Source organism: Macrotis lagotis, chromosome X (assembly GCF_037893015.1).
Source record: "Macrotis lagotis isolate mMagLag1 chromosome X, bilby.v1.9.chrom.fasta, whole genome shotgun sequence".
NCBI classification, from domain to species: Eukaryota; Metazoa; Chordata; class Mammalia; order Peramelemorphia; family Peramelidae; genus Macrotis; species Macrotis lagotis.
In genome coordinates this window covers 551,664,436-551,680,369 of record NC_133666.1, presented here as the reverse complement: position 1 = coordinate 551,680,369, position 15,934 = coordinate 551,664,436, and the positions used below count along the sequence as shown (strand labels likewise).

Below are 15,934 nucleotides of genomic sequence, written 5' to 3'. Positions count from 1 at the left end.
CATACTTAACCCAGACCATTCATCATCGATATGGGGTTGATTACGGCTTACATCCCACTGAAAATCAGAAGCAGTAGACTGAGAAACCTCAGTGGTAGACCCTTAAGTGAAAAAATGAACGCAAAAAAAATTAAAAAACAATTTTATAATGAAGTTTTTCACAATAATTTATTCCTTTTTTTTTGGGGGGGGGGGGCTTGTGACTTAATTGATGTAATTTCTTCCAAAGAAAGAGAAAAGTTTAATGTTGGTGGCAATGAAATGGTTAAAGAAAAGAGCAACTACTAACAATTTGGGGCCATATCAGATGGAAGTAAATAAATACCTTGGTTTCTAAGCACAGATGGGAAGGGTCTCTCTGGTAGGAGAGAGGGAAGGGGTCAAGCACTATTGTTTTGAAATATGTTAGTATCACCTTGAAGAGTAATTTCATACTGATGACAGTAATTGGAAATTTTTGCTTCCAAAAATTCCAAGAAATTTTTTAAAAAAATTTAAAATAAAATGTATTTATAAAAAAGATAAGAATTTAATCTTGTTTCAATCAGTTTAAATTGATTTTTACATACCAGAAACTGCAGTGGTGAGTGCCATAGATGGAAAGGGAGCAGAATTCTGCTCAGTGGCATTATTTACCCTTCTGTCCACATTGCCAGACCAAGAAGCTGTCAAAACAAAGGTTACTTAGAACTTTTCAATTTTCAGTGACAGTGTTAATATGTATACAGTTTTGAAAAGATATTTTTAAAAGACATTTTCAAATCATAAATATATACATATATATTCCAACATTTTTGAAAAGAATCCTACTTTATACCTAGATTCTAAAGGAACATTTTAAAATTACAATCCACCATGTGCTGCATATCCCCTCCTCCCCATCTTAGCATAGCACATGGTATATAGTAGGAACTTGACAAATATTGACTGGTCCCTTACCACTCTGCAGAGCAAGCAGTTTGGATTCCTCCATGAGAAATGAAGAAAACGATAAAGTGGATATTAAGAACATCCACATGGGATTTAAAGAATACCCATGTTCCCCTAACACTAGGAGAAAACTAAAACCCATTTTATAAGAAATTCTAATAATAGAAAAATATTTTAATAGCATTTTTAAAAAATCTAAAAGCTATTAACTCTGTGCCAACCTCTGTGTCATATTGGTAAATGAATGAGATCTCTGTAAGGACCCTTAGTCAGACAAGATTATTTCCCTGTCCTTGTCCCTCTCCTTTCATCCTCAACTCAAAGTCATAATATATCATAATCCTAAAAAAAAAATAATAATAATCTCAAAAAGTAGGGGGCTACCTATTCCACAAAGCAACCAAGAGAAATCTCAGCATTCCATAAACAGACAGTTATCTACCAGAAATATTAAGCTGGGTTCTAGAGGGAGCATCTAGACTGCTAATAAATCCTATGAGGATTTGATTTAATGAAGTTTTACATTTCCTGTTTCTGTTTTTTAATTTTAAAAGCACACTTTATGTTTTCTAAAAAATAAACAAACTTCTCAAAATATCAAATCTCAATTTATTTTTTATTTTCTAGGCCCATCAAATAAATGGATTTTCTTAGTGGAACTCAAGACAAAAACCTCCTCACTACTTTAAGAATGGCAAAATGTATTGTCAATGGTGTTTTGCTGAGGTTACTAAATACTGATACATACAACTATATCTAATTTATTTCTATTTTATATACATACTGGGGGCAGCTAGGTGGCACAGTGGACAGAGCACTGGCCCTGGAGTCAGGAGTACCTGACTTTAGATCCAGCCTCAGACACTTATTAATTATCTAGCTGTGTGGCCTTGGGCAAGCCACTTAACCCCACTGCCTTGGGAGTGGGGGTGGGTGGGGAGAAGAACCAAACCTATTTTATATATATACTGAATTTTTATTTAATTTCTTTTTATATTATATAGCCTGAATTTCTATTTTACTCTGTTAATGAAGCTACAGGAATTTTTTGAAACTCTTAAACAATTTACTACCTGAGGATTTTTTAAAGGCTGGAAAACCCCAAATTTTCCAGTTATACAAAGTTAGTAAATTGAATTAACATGATTTAGTAGCTCTTACCAATGCCAGGGAATAATGAACGTTCACCCCAGGTCCTTCCCACCAGGGACACACCCCAGTCTTTTCCATTTGCACTAGTATCTCCAGTATCCTGACCCCAAATAGATGGCTCAATCTTCCTCTTTCCAGCTGAAGCAGATGAGACAGATGTCCATTTCTCCTCACCTGCACTGATCTGTGAAGGGATTTTTATTGACTTTTCATTCCAGCTGCCTCCATTTACAGTAGGGTTTTCATTCAATCCTGAAGAAACAGAGCAATGGGTGAAAATTACAGAGAAATAAATTTAAGGTGACATTTCCTAACAATTAGACCTCCCTAAAAGTGGAATAAGTTGCCAGAAGAAGATGCTTAAGTACAAGTTGATCTAGGTATCATCTGAGAACCCCTCTGGCTTTTAGATTCTATGGATTCTGGTATAGAATTGGAAATACTTTGTGAAATGAATGCAATCTAATTCTTTAGTAGCATTCTGATATTAAAGGAAGCATTACATACCTTATACACGGATACATGTAGATATGATATACCTGGATGAGAACATGAGGGTCTTTACTATTAATTAAAGAATCAATCTTTATTTCTCAATTGACAACTATACTAGCATCAAAGTTGCACAGTGGACCGAGGGCTGAACTTGGAGTTCAAAACACCTGAGTTCCCTGCCTTACATCATACTAGTTGTGTGACCCTGGGCAAGTCATTTCACCTCTTTCAGCCTTGGTTTGATCATCTGTAAAATGGAGATAATATAATTTACCTCACAAAGTTGTGCAGACCAATAAGATAAAGAGATATGAAGTACAATCTTTAAAGCTACTGTTGTTGTCATCATTGTGCCAAATGCTGGGGATAGACATACAAATACTGCCCTTGAGAAATTTATACTACTTCACTTCTCTCCTTTGTTGACATAATCATGCATATGAATGTCAATTAGATGATAATGGTAGTTAGATATGAAGATGACACCTGAAAATGCTGTCTCATGAGTTTTAACAAATTCAATCTTTTTAGAGATAAAGGAGTATAGCATATGGAACATTCAATTTAGGGTCAGGAAGACCTAGGTTCAAAATCTGACACTGATATTTAGCTCTAAGACCATTAGCAAATCCCTTTAATTTCTTTGGGCCTTGATTTCCTCCTCAGTAAAATGTGAATAACAGCTTAGTAGCTCTCCCACAAGGCTGAAGTGAGAATGGATGCAAAGGGTTTTGCAAACCTTACATATGTCAGTTCTGCAAACCTGTGTATAAAATTAAAGCACACTGGTATTATCTATTTACTTTTAAATCAATACTGTGGGATGGAGAGGAAGGAAGGAGAAAAGCCTTAATTCCTATGTGAAGGTATTTATTAAAAATACTTGATTGCCTAACTCCTTACCCTGCAGGGTGAGATCTCCTTTTCCAGACTTAAAGTTGCTACCTTGAGCATTGAGAAGAGAATCACCTGGTTGAAACAGAAATAAATTTCACATAATATTAAGCAGGGAACTATATAGGTCAATTTCACTTAGAAACAATATGATTTCAATTCTACTGAACAGCTGTATTGAGTTATTCTTCTTTTGTTTAGATTTGATGTCAGAAAGGAAAGTCAGGTATACAACAGTTATTTCATGTTGACTTTTAGGGAACTGAAGTTTCTTAAATTATTAAACCACCAATTAATAAAGAAAAAATAAAAGGTTTGAGAAGTACTTAAATGCCTAAACTTAGAATATGCTTTGAAAGTAAATTCTGTAACAGTGTAACTTAAGATCTGTCAAATGAAAACTAAAGAACTGGTTCAGTGGAACTGTATTTAACTTTGCCATTTTATAAGCAAAATATTTTAAAATTAGAAATTTGTGCCTGATTCCTTTCTATTTGACTCTCTCCCCTCCTTTCCTACTATTCTTGACAAGAAATTTAATCTTTATTAAAGAATAAGATGATGACAGAAGTAAATAACTAAAAAAGTACTAATGGGATTGGAAGTCTGGAAACCTTGGCTTTGCCGCTAATTAGCTATATAATCTTAAGTGGTAACAGCACTTAGTGTTAGTTTTCTCATCTGTAAAATAGATTACATAATCTATGATACCTAAGAACTATAAATCTAAAAGTTTAGTTGTCTTTTGAATACCAGATACCTTTTCAACAATCCCAGCAGAAGCAACACTGTGACTTTGGAAAAGGCTACATAATACAATTAGGACCAGAAAACTTGAGGTGGGGGAGGAGGGGGAATAATTTGGAGTCCCTAGACATTTGTTCTTTGGTAACTAAGAACAGAATAATCACAATGTTTTCTCTTCCCAAAACAGCATTTACAGGATTGTACTAAAGAGGCTGGTAAAAAGGACATGCATATGACAGTGAAAAAAGGATATAAACTAAAAAATTACTAAGGAGTGAAACAGGGGAAATTCAACAAAAATGAGTCACTGCTGCATTTTGCTGATAAATTCCACTAAGCATACAGGCAGCAAAGGGAAAGAAAAGGAAGCAAGTGAAGACAATGATGAGGTCAAGGAAAAGACAACTCAAAAAACTAAAGCAAACTCAACATGATCACTCTGAGCCTGTCCTGGATGAAAATGATGACAATATGTAGTTTCTAGATAACTTGATAATTTGAGCATTAAAATGCTAGGTGGCACAGAACTAGTCCATGACTGCTGAGGGTTCCTTTTAGTTCTATCATTTTAACATCTGCAAAACACTCAAATGATTTATCAGTTGTTGTTGTAAAGGGAGGATCTACACTTCTCCAGAAATGCTTGCTTCAGAATGTTCAAGGAAGACACTAAAACACGCAAGCTGTTGACAAAAAGCTTGAATGTACTAAATGTCTACATCATGATGACAAATGAGGATGACAGAAAGTATACTTCATTTTAGGGGCAAAGGAAATACAGATGAGGGAAGCAGGCTGTTTCTTTTTCTCCTCTTAGGCTATGAATTTTTAGTTAAGGCTATGCAGTTTTTGCTTTGCTGGGCCTTATTTTTAAAGGTATTGTATATAACAAGCAATGTTGCTAGTATTGGCTAAATCATGGCTCATAATACAAATTCTGCGATTGTCAAGTTCTGAACTCATGATACTATGTTGTAGCTCAGAAAAGAGTTCATCTTTGATGTGTTCCTCTTATGCTCCACTAAGTACCTTTATTCTTCCTGGAACCAACGGGAAACGAAGGTGTAATAAGCTGCTCAGTGGTTACTGTATAGGCACTTTCTATCCCCGAGACAGCCGGATCCAAGGGACCAGTATCAGGCTGCACCTTGTCGCGCTTACGCTGCTGCCGTTTCTCTCTGTTACTGACTTTAGTTTCCCAGGCTCCTGACATAGCCCCAGGGAGAAAAAAAAAGGTATTTAGTAAGGACAAACCAAAAGGGTGGCGTTGAAAAAAAACAGAAACAAAACAAATGGAACAGGGCATCATGACAAATTTAGGTCGTAGAATAAAAATCAGAACAATGCTGGTTACATGAAATAAGAGTCTGAACTAACATTTTCTCTGGCAATGAACTACAAGGGAGAGACCAACTATCCTCATGCTGTCCTCCAGACACCTTGTCAAACTTATCATGGAAGCTGAGGGATAAGGGACAACATCCTGTGTCTTTAACTTTGTTGGGGACAGAGCCTAACAAAGTTATGTAAAAACATACTGGAGTATGTTTTAGATTGGGGGGGGGGTCCTAAATAAAGATACTCATCTTCCTCTAATGAAGTGGGAGGTGTTAAGGGGATAATGTTATCTTTAAGAAGGAAAAATCTAGCTGTTTATGTTTAATGTAGTCAGTTAAACCTCAGAAACTTAGAAAAGGCTCCCCACCAACCCCCCCCACCCCTAAACATGACAAGTTTTTTCCACTAAGAGAAATCATTGGCAAGATTTCAGTGTTTCACAAATTCCAATTACAAAAGTGTATTTTAGTAAAGTCAAAGATTTGTATAAGATACAGGTTATGAACAAGAGTAGTTAGACGATACATCATTAAACAAATACAACTCAGAAAAATAGATGACTGTGTTCCCTTCCCTGCTCAGGTACCTTCATCAACTTCCTTTCCATCATGGCGTGAACTGTTCTGCACTGCTTTAACCTCTGACTTTGATTTCTTCTTATTTTTCTTTAACTGAAAGGAAAATAAAGTGTTAACTTATTCCTAGGACACTGAAATTGGGTAGAGATATGATCTCTAGGCATATTATAACTATTTCACTAGGTTTTTTTATGGCTTTAAAGAAGTAAAAATAATGTGATATGATAGATATGACACTGTTTTGTGTATGTGTGTCTTCTGAGAGTAAGAGGGAAAGACAGACACTATTTTTAACAAACCTGACTATATTAAAATTGTTACGTTGTATCACAACATCAATAAGATGATGTTTCCTCATCGCTTTCTTCTTTCCTTTATGGCAAATATTTGTAATACACTGTATCAGCAAAGCACAAGCTGTTGGAGTATGGGGATAGTTTGCTTATTTCTACTTGTTCCTTCTCTTGTAATTATATTTGAACTTTGAAATACTGTTAATAAAATGTGATAACACAAAAATTGATGTGAATTTCTTAGCATTCCTGGCTTAGACAATAGCTAAGTGATAGACCACTTGGGGCAGATGCAAAGACTTGAGTTGCTGTTAATCTGTTAATATTTATTAGGAGGATAGTTTTGATTTTTACTGGTGTGAAACCCTTCACCAATGCTACATCTTAAAGTTCTCTGGATTATAAATTCCTCTATCATAGAAAAAATGGCAATATGCTCATCAAGTAATTCATAGTACTTTTTTTGATGCTTTGACAGTTATGTCTGCAGTCTATCCCTGTCAGGAAGGAAAAGAACTCACTTGCCAGGTCATGAAAATCCAAACAAATTCCTTTCTTTGCAGCTAGGCCATACAATGAAGGATAATGGGCCTGGAGTCAAAAAGACTCAAGTTCAAATCCATCCTCAAACATTTAAAAGCTTGGGTGCCTTTGGACAAATCATTTAGTGTCTCTGCTTTGGTTTCTTCAACTATAAAATGTAGATAATAAATACCAGCACCTACATCCCAAGGTTGTTGTCAAGTAAGATATTTCTAAGGCAATTAGCACACAGTGCCTGACAAATAATAGGTGCTTAATAAATTGGTATTCTTTTCCCCTCTTCAATGTGAGACTCTTTCCTATCCCTCATTTCCAATCTATTGGATCCTCAAAGTTCTTGACCTAATGTATAAATCAGTCTTTAATATTTTTCCATTTACTACTACCCTTTCAAGGTTTGAGATCTCTATCCTAAACTTGCAATCTTGTAGTTCCTCTCTCCACCTTCTCACCTGAGAACTGGCACTAAAATTTTAAGAACTCAGTCTTGAGACTCTACCACTGGAATTTGATTTCTAAGAAAAGTCAGCAGTAGCAAAAGTGACCACACTAATTATCAAATAAAGACTGTAAGCAAGATTACCAAAAATACAAATTAAAATACTTTTACTATATTAAAATGAGGAAGCAAGGCATAGTGGAAAAAGTAGCTTGTCTAGGAACCAAAAAGACTGGAATTCAAGTTTTAACTCTGACACACAGCTGTGTGATTCTGACTAAATCCACTCAGTGTTCTAGGCAACTTTCTAAAATTATGATCACAAAGAAGATATCAATCTCTACTGATAGAGGGAGTTTCTCAATGAAATCAAAGGTCTAGTATCTATCAAGGACTCACATGATCAAGTCTCACTTAAGAAAGGGAATTGCCATTTTTCAAAATGACACCCTATCTAAGATGAGTAATTACAAATTTCCTGTCTTCCAAGGAAAGGAACTAAAAAAAAAATTCTCATTACTTCATTTATCCCTGAAAAAACTAAGAAGTAAGAAAACTAGCTTCCTATGATCTGAGAAGCTCTAAAAGATATTAACATTCCATGCTAAAACATCAAGGATAAGAGAGTGTATAATTAAGGAAGGAACAAAGTAAAATTTTGGGATGAAGGGAAGATGATAACATAAAGGAAAAAGATCAAGCAGAGACTGAGGAAATCATTTATTTTAAGGAATTAAAGTGCTAAATAAACTTTAAATAAGCAAGTATTTGTTTTCTCATAAGAATGGCAGTTAAGAGGTATGCTAGATAGAGTGTAGACCTAGTGTCAGGAGGACCTGAGTTCAAATCTTGCCTCAGACACTTACTAGCTGTGGCAAGTCATTTCACCCTGTTTGCCTCAGTTTCTTTATAAAATGAGTTGGAGAAAGAAATGGAAAACCGTTTAGTTCCTTTGCTAAGAAAGACCCCAAATAGTCATAAAGAGTTAAGACACAACTGAAAAAATTACTTCCATTACATAGTAACAGTACACTATAATAACAATTGTATAATTCATTATAAGCAATAAATATTTACTCTAAGTATCTCTTCTTGAGTTTCAAGTTACTTGTAGATAGAACCCACTGTTATACCTGCAACTAACATCCTACAATTGAATAACAAACTGACATTCACCATAAACACATTTTTGTCGACTCATGTAGCTATACTCAACTCTGAAATGAATTCTTATACAAATGGAGAATTCAACAGTACCTACCTGGTTCGTAGAGGGTTGGTAAAGCACAATGTGAACTCTGTATGTACTAAGTCCCTCTTTTAACTCAAAAACTTGCTAAATCTCATCTAAAAACCTTTTGAAGTATTTTATCAGGGGTCAGTCTAAATGCATTATTCTCTGACAATTTCAGCATAGTCAAGCAGAGACATTACATTATTAATAACTCCTTGGACTTAAATGCTCAAGCAGTCATAGCGTTAGGCCCCTCTTTCAAAGTTTAGTTCACTGACTGAAGTTACAAAAAAGCAATGATCTTCAATAAAACTGCTTATTAACTCCAATATAAAACGTCCTCTATGATTCCCTAGCAGACCAGCAATAAACTTCCAATGTAATATAAAGAGTGGCTCACTCTTTTATTTTCGGGAATCAAGAATGCTGGATCCAAAGTCTAGTTTCAACATGGAGTTGGTCATATGTTAACTATTAGGAAGTCACCTGCCTTCTCTCTTCCCAGTTCTGTTATCTGCAAAATGGAAAGATGCTATGCTACCTGCTTTTTAGCACTGTTTATAAAGAAAACACCTTGTCAACTTTCATACAAGTATGCACTATTATATATTTTATAAAATGAATAAATGTTAAACTTTTTAGTAAAGTGAGACCGACTGCATAAGACCAGAATCATGAATAGAAATGAGTAAAGAGCACAGTAAGTAAAATGGTTGTCACACATGGTTGGCAATTCCTTGAAAGAGTAATATTGGGTTGGGTTTTTTTTTTTTAGGTTTTTCCAAGGCTTGCCCAAGGCCACACAGCTAGGTAATTATTAAGTGTCTGAGGCCAGATTTGAACCCAGGTACTCCTGACTCCAAGGCCGGCGCTCTATCCACTTCGCCACCTAGCCGCCCCTTAAAAGAATAATATAAAGCATAACTCATTGTAAAATTCTATTTCCCAAACATAAGAGAACCAAGATGAATATTTATTTAAAATTATATTCCTATACTTAATGAGTATGCTCAAGATTCTACACCTTTAAGATCAGAAGTAAGTTGTCCTCATTACTTCTTTCTAATAGAAAATATGCAGGAATCAGGACTTGATTGTAAAGATATATTTAATATTTCCTCTTTCTTCTAAAAAAATCTATCACAACAGTAAGTGACATCATTTATTAGAATGTCAGGAGGTACAGCTTGACAGCATTAAATAGAAGCACTGTCTTAACAAAAGGTTCAATTCTAAATGACTGTAGTTCAAACCACAGAAGTTCCTGGAAGATCTTGACTTCAGCTGAAAGACTACCTCAGACCTGGTAAGTATGCTTTAAGTCTGTCATCTAAGAGTTCTTTTCTAATTCTGACACTGTCTAATTAATTCCTAAAATTCATGGTGCCTCAAGACTATGCAACTAACCAAATGATTAACATCATTTTATTCATTTAAGGCAAAATATGGGGGCTGGGGAGGGGAAGGAGAAGAGATTTAATGGAGTGAAGGGTGGGTAATCATTTGATACTGGTAAAGTTTCCTGAAGTACAAACAACTAAAAAATGAACTAGAGAAGAACTTGGGCTTTGCAGTTGGTAACTTACTGCCAGAGGAAGTATTAGTTTATGCCAGTGAAGATCTCAATAAGAATCCAAAAATTTTAACAATATTGGCTCCCCCTCAAAAAACAAACAAAATTGACAGGCTTCAGTATTTATTTATTTCTTAATCTTCAGTGTTTATGATTTCAAGGACAGATGGAGATCATACTAATATTAGCAGAAATACAAGTTAAGGGGTGGCTGAAAGGACACAGTTTCGTATCAAGAATAAGGGCAGCTAGGTGGCACAATGGATAGAGCACAGGCCCTGGAGTCAGTACCTGAGTTCAAATCCGGCCTCAGATGCTTAAAATTTCCTAGCTGTGTGGCCTTGGGCAACAAGCCACTTAACCCCATTTGCCTTGCCAAAAAACCTAAAAAAAAAGGGGGGGGGGGACAGCTAGGTGGTGCAGTGGATAAAGCACCAGCCCTGGAGTCAGGAGTACCTGGGTTCGAATCCGGTCTCAGACACTTAATAATTACCTAGCTGTGTGGCCTTGGGCAAGCTACTTGACCCCATTTGCCTTGCAAAAAAAAATAAGAATAAGGGGCAAACCCTGGAATTAGGAGGACCTGAGTTCAAATCCTATCTCAGACACATTACTTAGCTGTGTGTGAGCTTGGACAAGTCACTTATTAACCCCATTACTTTGCAACCTCCCTCAATAAAATATTAATATATAACTTGAATGTTATTTCAAACAACACAAAAAGGGCACTACTTGCATAACAATGAAAAATGTCACTTCAAACTGGCTGAAACCTGTTAATCATCTGTCAATCAATTAATGACTGGCACTTTAAACATCAATAATCATTCAGGGATCAAGGGAAGATGTCACAATGGAGTCTGGCCAGAAGCACACCATTGACTTGACTCTTCTCTTGACCCCTGCTTTCTCTCATCTGGTGAGATTCTTCAAAAAGTGATATCTGATAGAACATAACTCACATGAAATACAATTTTATAAAGAAACCTCACAAAAGAAAACCTTGCAAACACAAAAAAGACAAAGACATCAAATGCATAAGCACAGGTAAAGAAGGAACAAATTTTCCCTGCTGATGACAGGGGAAAGCAAGAATAAACAAAAGAAACTAATGGAAACAATGAAAAACTTCAGTAAAATAGCAGGAATACAATATAAATTCATAAAACCAAAAATATTTCTTTTTCAATAGCAAAATCCAGAAGCAAATAATAGATAAGTTCAATTCAAAAGAACAAAATACAACTTTCAAGACAACCTTGAGATTTTCATAAATAAAATTATAAAACATTCTTCAGCAAAGGGACACTTTCTTTATAAACCTACATAATATACACCAAAACTCATTTGGAGGGATAAAAAAAAATTTAGAATCTCCAAAAAGTAATTAAAGCCAAGAATTTAATGAAGGAAAAAAGATAGAAACAAAAAGGGGAACAAGAAGTTCCAAAACTCAAATTATAATTAGCTATTAGAACTTGAAAATGCACTAAGACTTTTTTTTGGAATTGCATTATAAAGCAACAATTATCAAAATTCTTTATCACTGCTTAAAAATTTAAAAATAGTTTATCAGAACAAATTGAGTAGGAAAGACAAGAGCCAACTAAATCCAACAGCCCAATGTTCCATAAAACTGGGGATGTAAATTATTTGAGGGATGGCTTTCTATTTAACAAGGATGATGAGAAAACTGGAAAATTGTGTGGATGAAATTAAGTTTGACATTTTATTATCATATAACACAAAAGGTTAAAATGGTTATACAACCTGAATTTCCGGCTACTTAGCAAAAGAAAAAAATCTTAGAGAACCAGATGAGTGGATAACTATGGCTACGGGTAAGTTTTTATCCAAACAAGGATTAAAAACAGTAACAAAGGATAAAAATAATTTCAAATGCATGTGTATATATATACATGAAATTGAAAGGCAAAAGTCAATGCATCACAAATAAAGCATAGCTGACTAGGAAAAAAAGCTACAAGTCAAATAAACATGATAAAGGTCTGATATTCAAGTTAAGAGAAACTTTTTTCATTTGCCAATAAGTGGTCAAAAGATATGAATGGTTCTCAAAAAACTTGCAGAGTGATAACAATATGAAAGACTGAACCAAGAAACTAGTAATAAGTCAAACAATTCCAAGGATTTAAATCATATTCAGAAAAGTGGCAAACATAACAAAAGATGTATAGTTTGGGGGGTGGTGGTGGTGATAAAAAATGAACACCTTAATGCATTCCTAGTGGAGCTGTGTATTAGCACCATCATTCTTTAAAAAAATTTCAAATTATGCATTAAAAAAGTGACTAAATGTTCCTATTCTTTAGATTCCATTGCTAGTTGTATTATCAACAGATGTCAGATAGAAAGATTTCACAGTTACCAAAACATTCATGGCTATATTCACCAAAAAAAACTCACAATGGTAGTTTTTGAAAAAGCAAAGAACTGGAAACTGGATGCCACTGATTTGAGGAATAGCTAAACAAATTGTGATACAGGTATGTAACTACCAAACTCTAACAAATAATAAAATATGAAGAACTCAGAGAAGCAATGGTAAAGTAGAACAAGGAAATAACATACTCAGTGATCATTTATAAACAGAAAGATCAATAAAATTAAAGTGAATTTTACATATTTAAAAAACCATGATGGTCCTGAAAATGCATATTCCCTCTTCCACTTACTGCAGAAGTTAGGGGGCTATAATGTGTGTATCAATAACCATTTGTTACGCACCTACTATGTGCTGGGGGATCTGCTAGCCAGTAGGGACACAAATGCAAAGAATGAAAGACCCTGGGCAAGTCAAATTATTTCTCAGTTTCAATTTCTTCATCTTATCAGATGGGAATAACTTACTTCATAGATTGTTGTATAGATAAAATTGTAATAAAATGTGTAAAATGACTGGCAAGCCCTAAAAACATTACACAAATAACAGTATTATTACTATTATTACTTAATCTTTGCTACAAGGGATGTCTTGCTGAGAAAGAATATTCAATAATGAGTATGATGAATAAATAAAAATATTAGTTAAAATACAATGAAATTTCAAGAAAAAAAATCTCAGGAATGTGAAAGCACAGAAAGAGCTAAAGGTGGTAATGAAAGGACAAATGAAAAAGATTTTTTTCCTCTTTAGGCTATACTGGAGTAAGCAGAAGATTTTACTTCTGCTTTCTCATTCCAAAGAGAATGATCCTAGTACTGGGAAGAAAAAAAAAAAGTATTATCTTTGGTTAATTAAGCTATTTTGAACTTCTCAGAGGTAAACAGTATATTCTATCTTCACTTTGATTTCTAATAGATATGGGCAGTTTTTATGATTTTTCTTGAAATGTAAGGCCCAGTGGCGGAGGTGGCGTAGTGGATAAAGCACAGGTTCAGGAATCATAAGTGCCTGGGTTCAAATCCAGTCTCAGACACTTAATAATTACCTAGCTGTGTGGCCTTGGGCAAGCCACTTAACCCCGTTTGCCTTGCAAAAAAAAAACTTAAAAAAAAAAAAAGAAACCAGGTTTTTTTTAAGTCCATGATTCTTAAAAACACTCTCCTTTAATGTGCTTTCTAAGTCAAATGTTTTTGACATCAGGTTTCTTACATTTTCTTTTGATTTTTGTTCTACTATTTCTTAATGTCTTAATGTCTCACCATTTATTTGGTCTAGTCTCAGTTTTCAAGAGTCAACCACTTCTCTTTTAAGCCATGTTATTTCAATTCTTTTATTCAGAGTTTAAAAATATCTTTTTTGTTTGTTTTTGCAAGGCAAAGGGGTTAAGTGATTTGCCCAAGGTCAAATAGTTAAGTAAGTATTAAGCATCTTAGTCTGGATTTGAACTCAAGTCTTTCTGACTCCAGGGCCAATGCTCTATTCACCTAGCTACTCCTTAAAGATCAATTTTAAAAGATCTTTTGCTTCATTCCTCGTAGGTTATTATGTACTGCTTGTGAATTTTTTCCTCTAATTACAATTGTTCTGGAGTTACTTTTCCAATGAGATATTCTACATTTTCTTCTAATTTTTGGTTTTTTTGGAAGTTTTATTTCTTCCTGATTTCTTGCAAAGTCATCAGCTTCCTTTAGTTCCATTTTGCATTTGAAGGAGTTACTTTCTTCAGAGAGATTTTTTATCTCCTTTTCCAGCTGGCCAATTCTGCTTTTTAAGGCATTCTTCTCCTCATTTGTCTTTTATTTTGCTTTTTCCATTAGGCCTGAACTGGTTTTTAACACATTATTTTCTTCAGTATTTTTTTGTATTTCTTTCACCAAGTTTTTGATTTGGTTTTCATGATTTTCCCACATTGCTCTCATTCCTCCTCCCAATTTTTCCTCCACCTTCCTGAATTGCTTTTCAAAGTCTCTTTTGAGCTCATCCATAGTTTGTGCCCATTTTCTATTTCTCTTGGAGGTTTTGGATACAGAAGCTTCAATTTTGTCATCATCAGAGTATGTGTTTTGACCTTCCATAGGACTGAAGTAATTCTCTATGGTCAGAACCTTCTTTTTCTGTTGTTTACTCATTTCCTCAGCCCAAGGCTAATTTACAGCACTTCCAAGGCTTTGGGGTTGTTTTTTTGGGAGGGGCACCCCACTGGGACCTTTATTCTTCCAAGGTCTTAAGCTCTCTAGCCTGTGCTTTGATATGTAGATGACCACAGCACTGCCCTCTGCCCTGAGGCTATAAGGCCTGATCCAGCTATCTTAGTAAGGAAGCCCAAGCTGCACCCAGAGTCTGAGTGTAGGCAAATAGCAGAGTCCTGCCCCAGGGAGAGCAGAGATCTCTGCAGAGTTCCCTTACCTTCTCTGGGGGTGCAGGCTGCTTTCTCCTGATAATCGCTGTAGGTTCTGTGGTCGGTGCTCCTCACTCCACACTCACCCACTTGCAGCAGAGTTCTCTCCTCTCCCCTTCAAGCTGTTGTGGGTGACCTCTGGGGTGGACTGGGCTTTGCTGAGCTGGGCTGGGCTGAGCAGTGGCTTTTTTTCCCACCCCAGGTCCTGGTGAAGCACACCTTTCCTGTGGAGGTTCTAAGTTTTCTTAGACTGGGAAAATGTATCACTCAGTCTTTCTATGGGTTCTGCCCCTCTAAATTTTGGCTAGAGCCCTCATTTGTTTGTTTTTTTTGGGGGGGGTCAGAGTTGTTGGGGGATGCTGCCTTCACACCATTATCTTGGCTCCGCCCCTGGAGTTACTTTTCTCTAGTAACTAATTCTCTCCAATGTATAGTATAATTTTTTTTATCCTGGTTGGTGTTTTCATCAATTTACTCATCCTTCCAGACTTAGTTCCTGAACTGGGATTTGTGCCAGAGCCAGGCTCCACTGCCTGTTGTGATGCTGGGTTGGCTAGTTGGTCCTTGTAGGTATCATCCTAGGTTCCTTTCTATGCTGACTTCCACCCCTACAAGTCAGGTTCTCCCTAGATCTTTGATGTTCAGATCAGTTGGATCTTCAAAGTTCTTTGTGATGTGTAACTCAAATCAAAAGTGCAGACACTAAATTGTACCTAAAGAATCCTGCAGGCTGTATTAATGACTTAGTTTTAAATTTTAATATTATTGGGATTTTTAAAATTTTAATTTGGTATAAGTTTCTAATTACATTTTAATCTGGTTTGAGTCATTGATTTGACACTTCTGCTCTGTGACATTTGAGTACAGAATGGTAAGAATGTCCTAGTCTGACTGCTGCAGTACCACTCTGGGA

General features: G+C 35.4%; 1 protein-coding gene across 1 annotated transcript in view; it reads right to left on the bottom strand.

The window, feature by feature from the left end:
- The window catches only part of MTDH (metadherin), a 73,854-nt gene that overhangs the window by 28,840 nt on the left and 29,080 nt on the right, over window positions 1-15,934 (bottom strand). Inside the window, 6 exon segments of the mRNA XM_074200457.1 lie at window positions 6-101; window positions 570-665; window positions 2,092-2,334; window positions 3,481-3,546; window positions 5,248-5,424; window positions 6,143-6,227. Of these exon segments, the coding sequence (XP_074056558.1) occupies window positions 6-101; window positions 570-665; window positions 2,092-2,334; window positions 3,481-3,546; window positions 5,248-5,424; window positions 6,143-6,227 (763 nt within the window).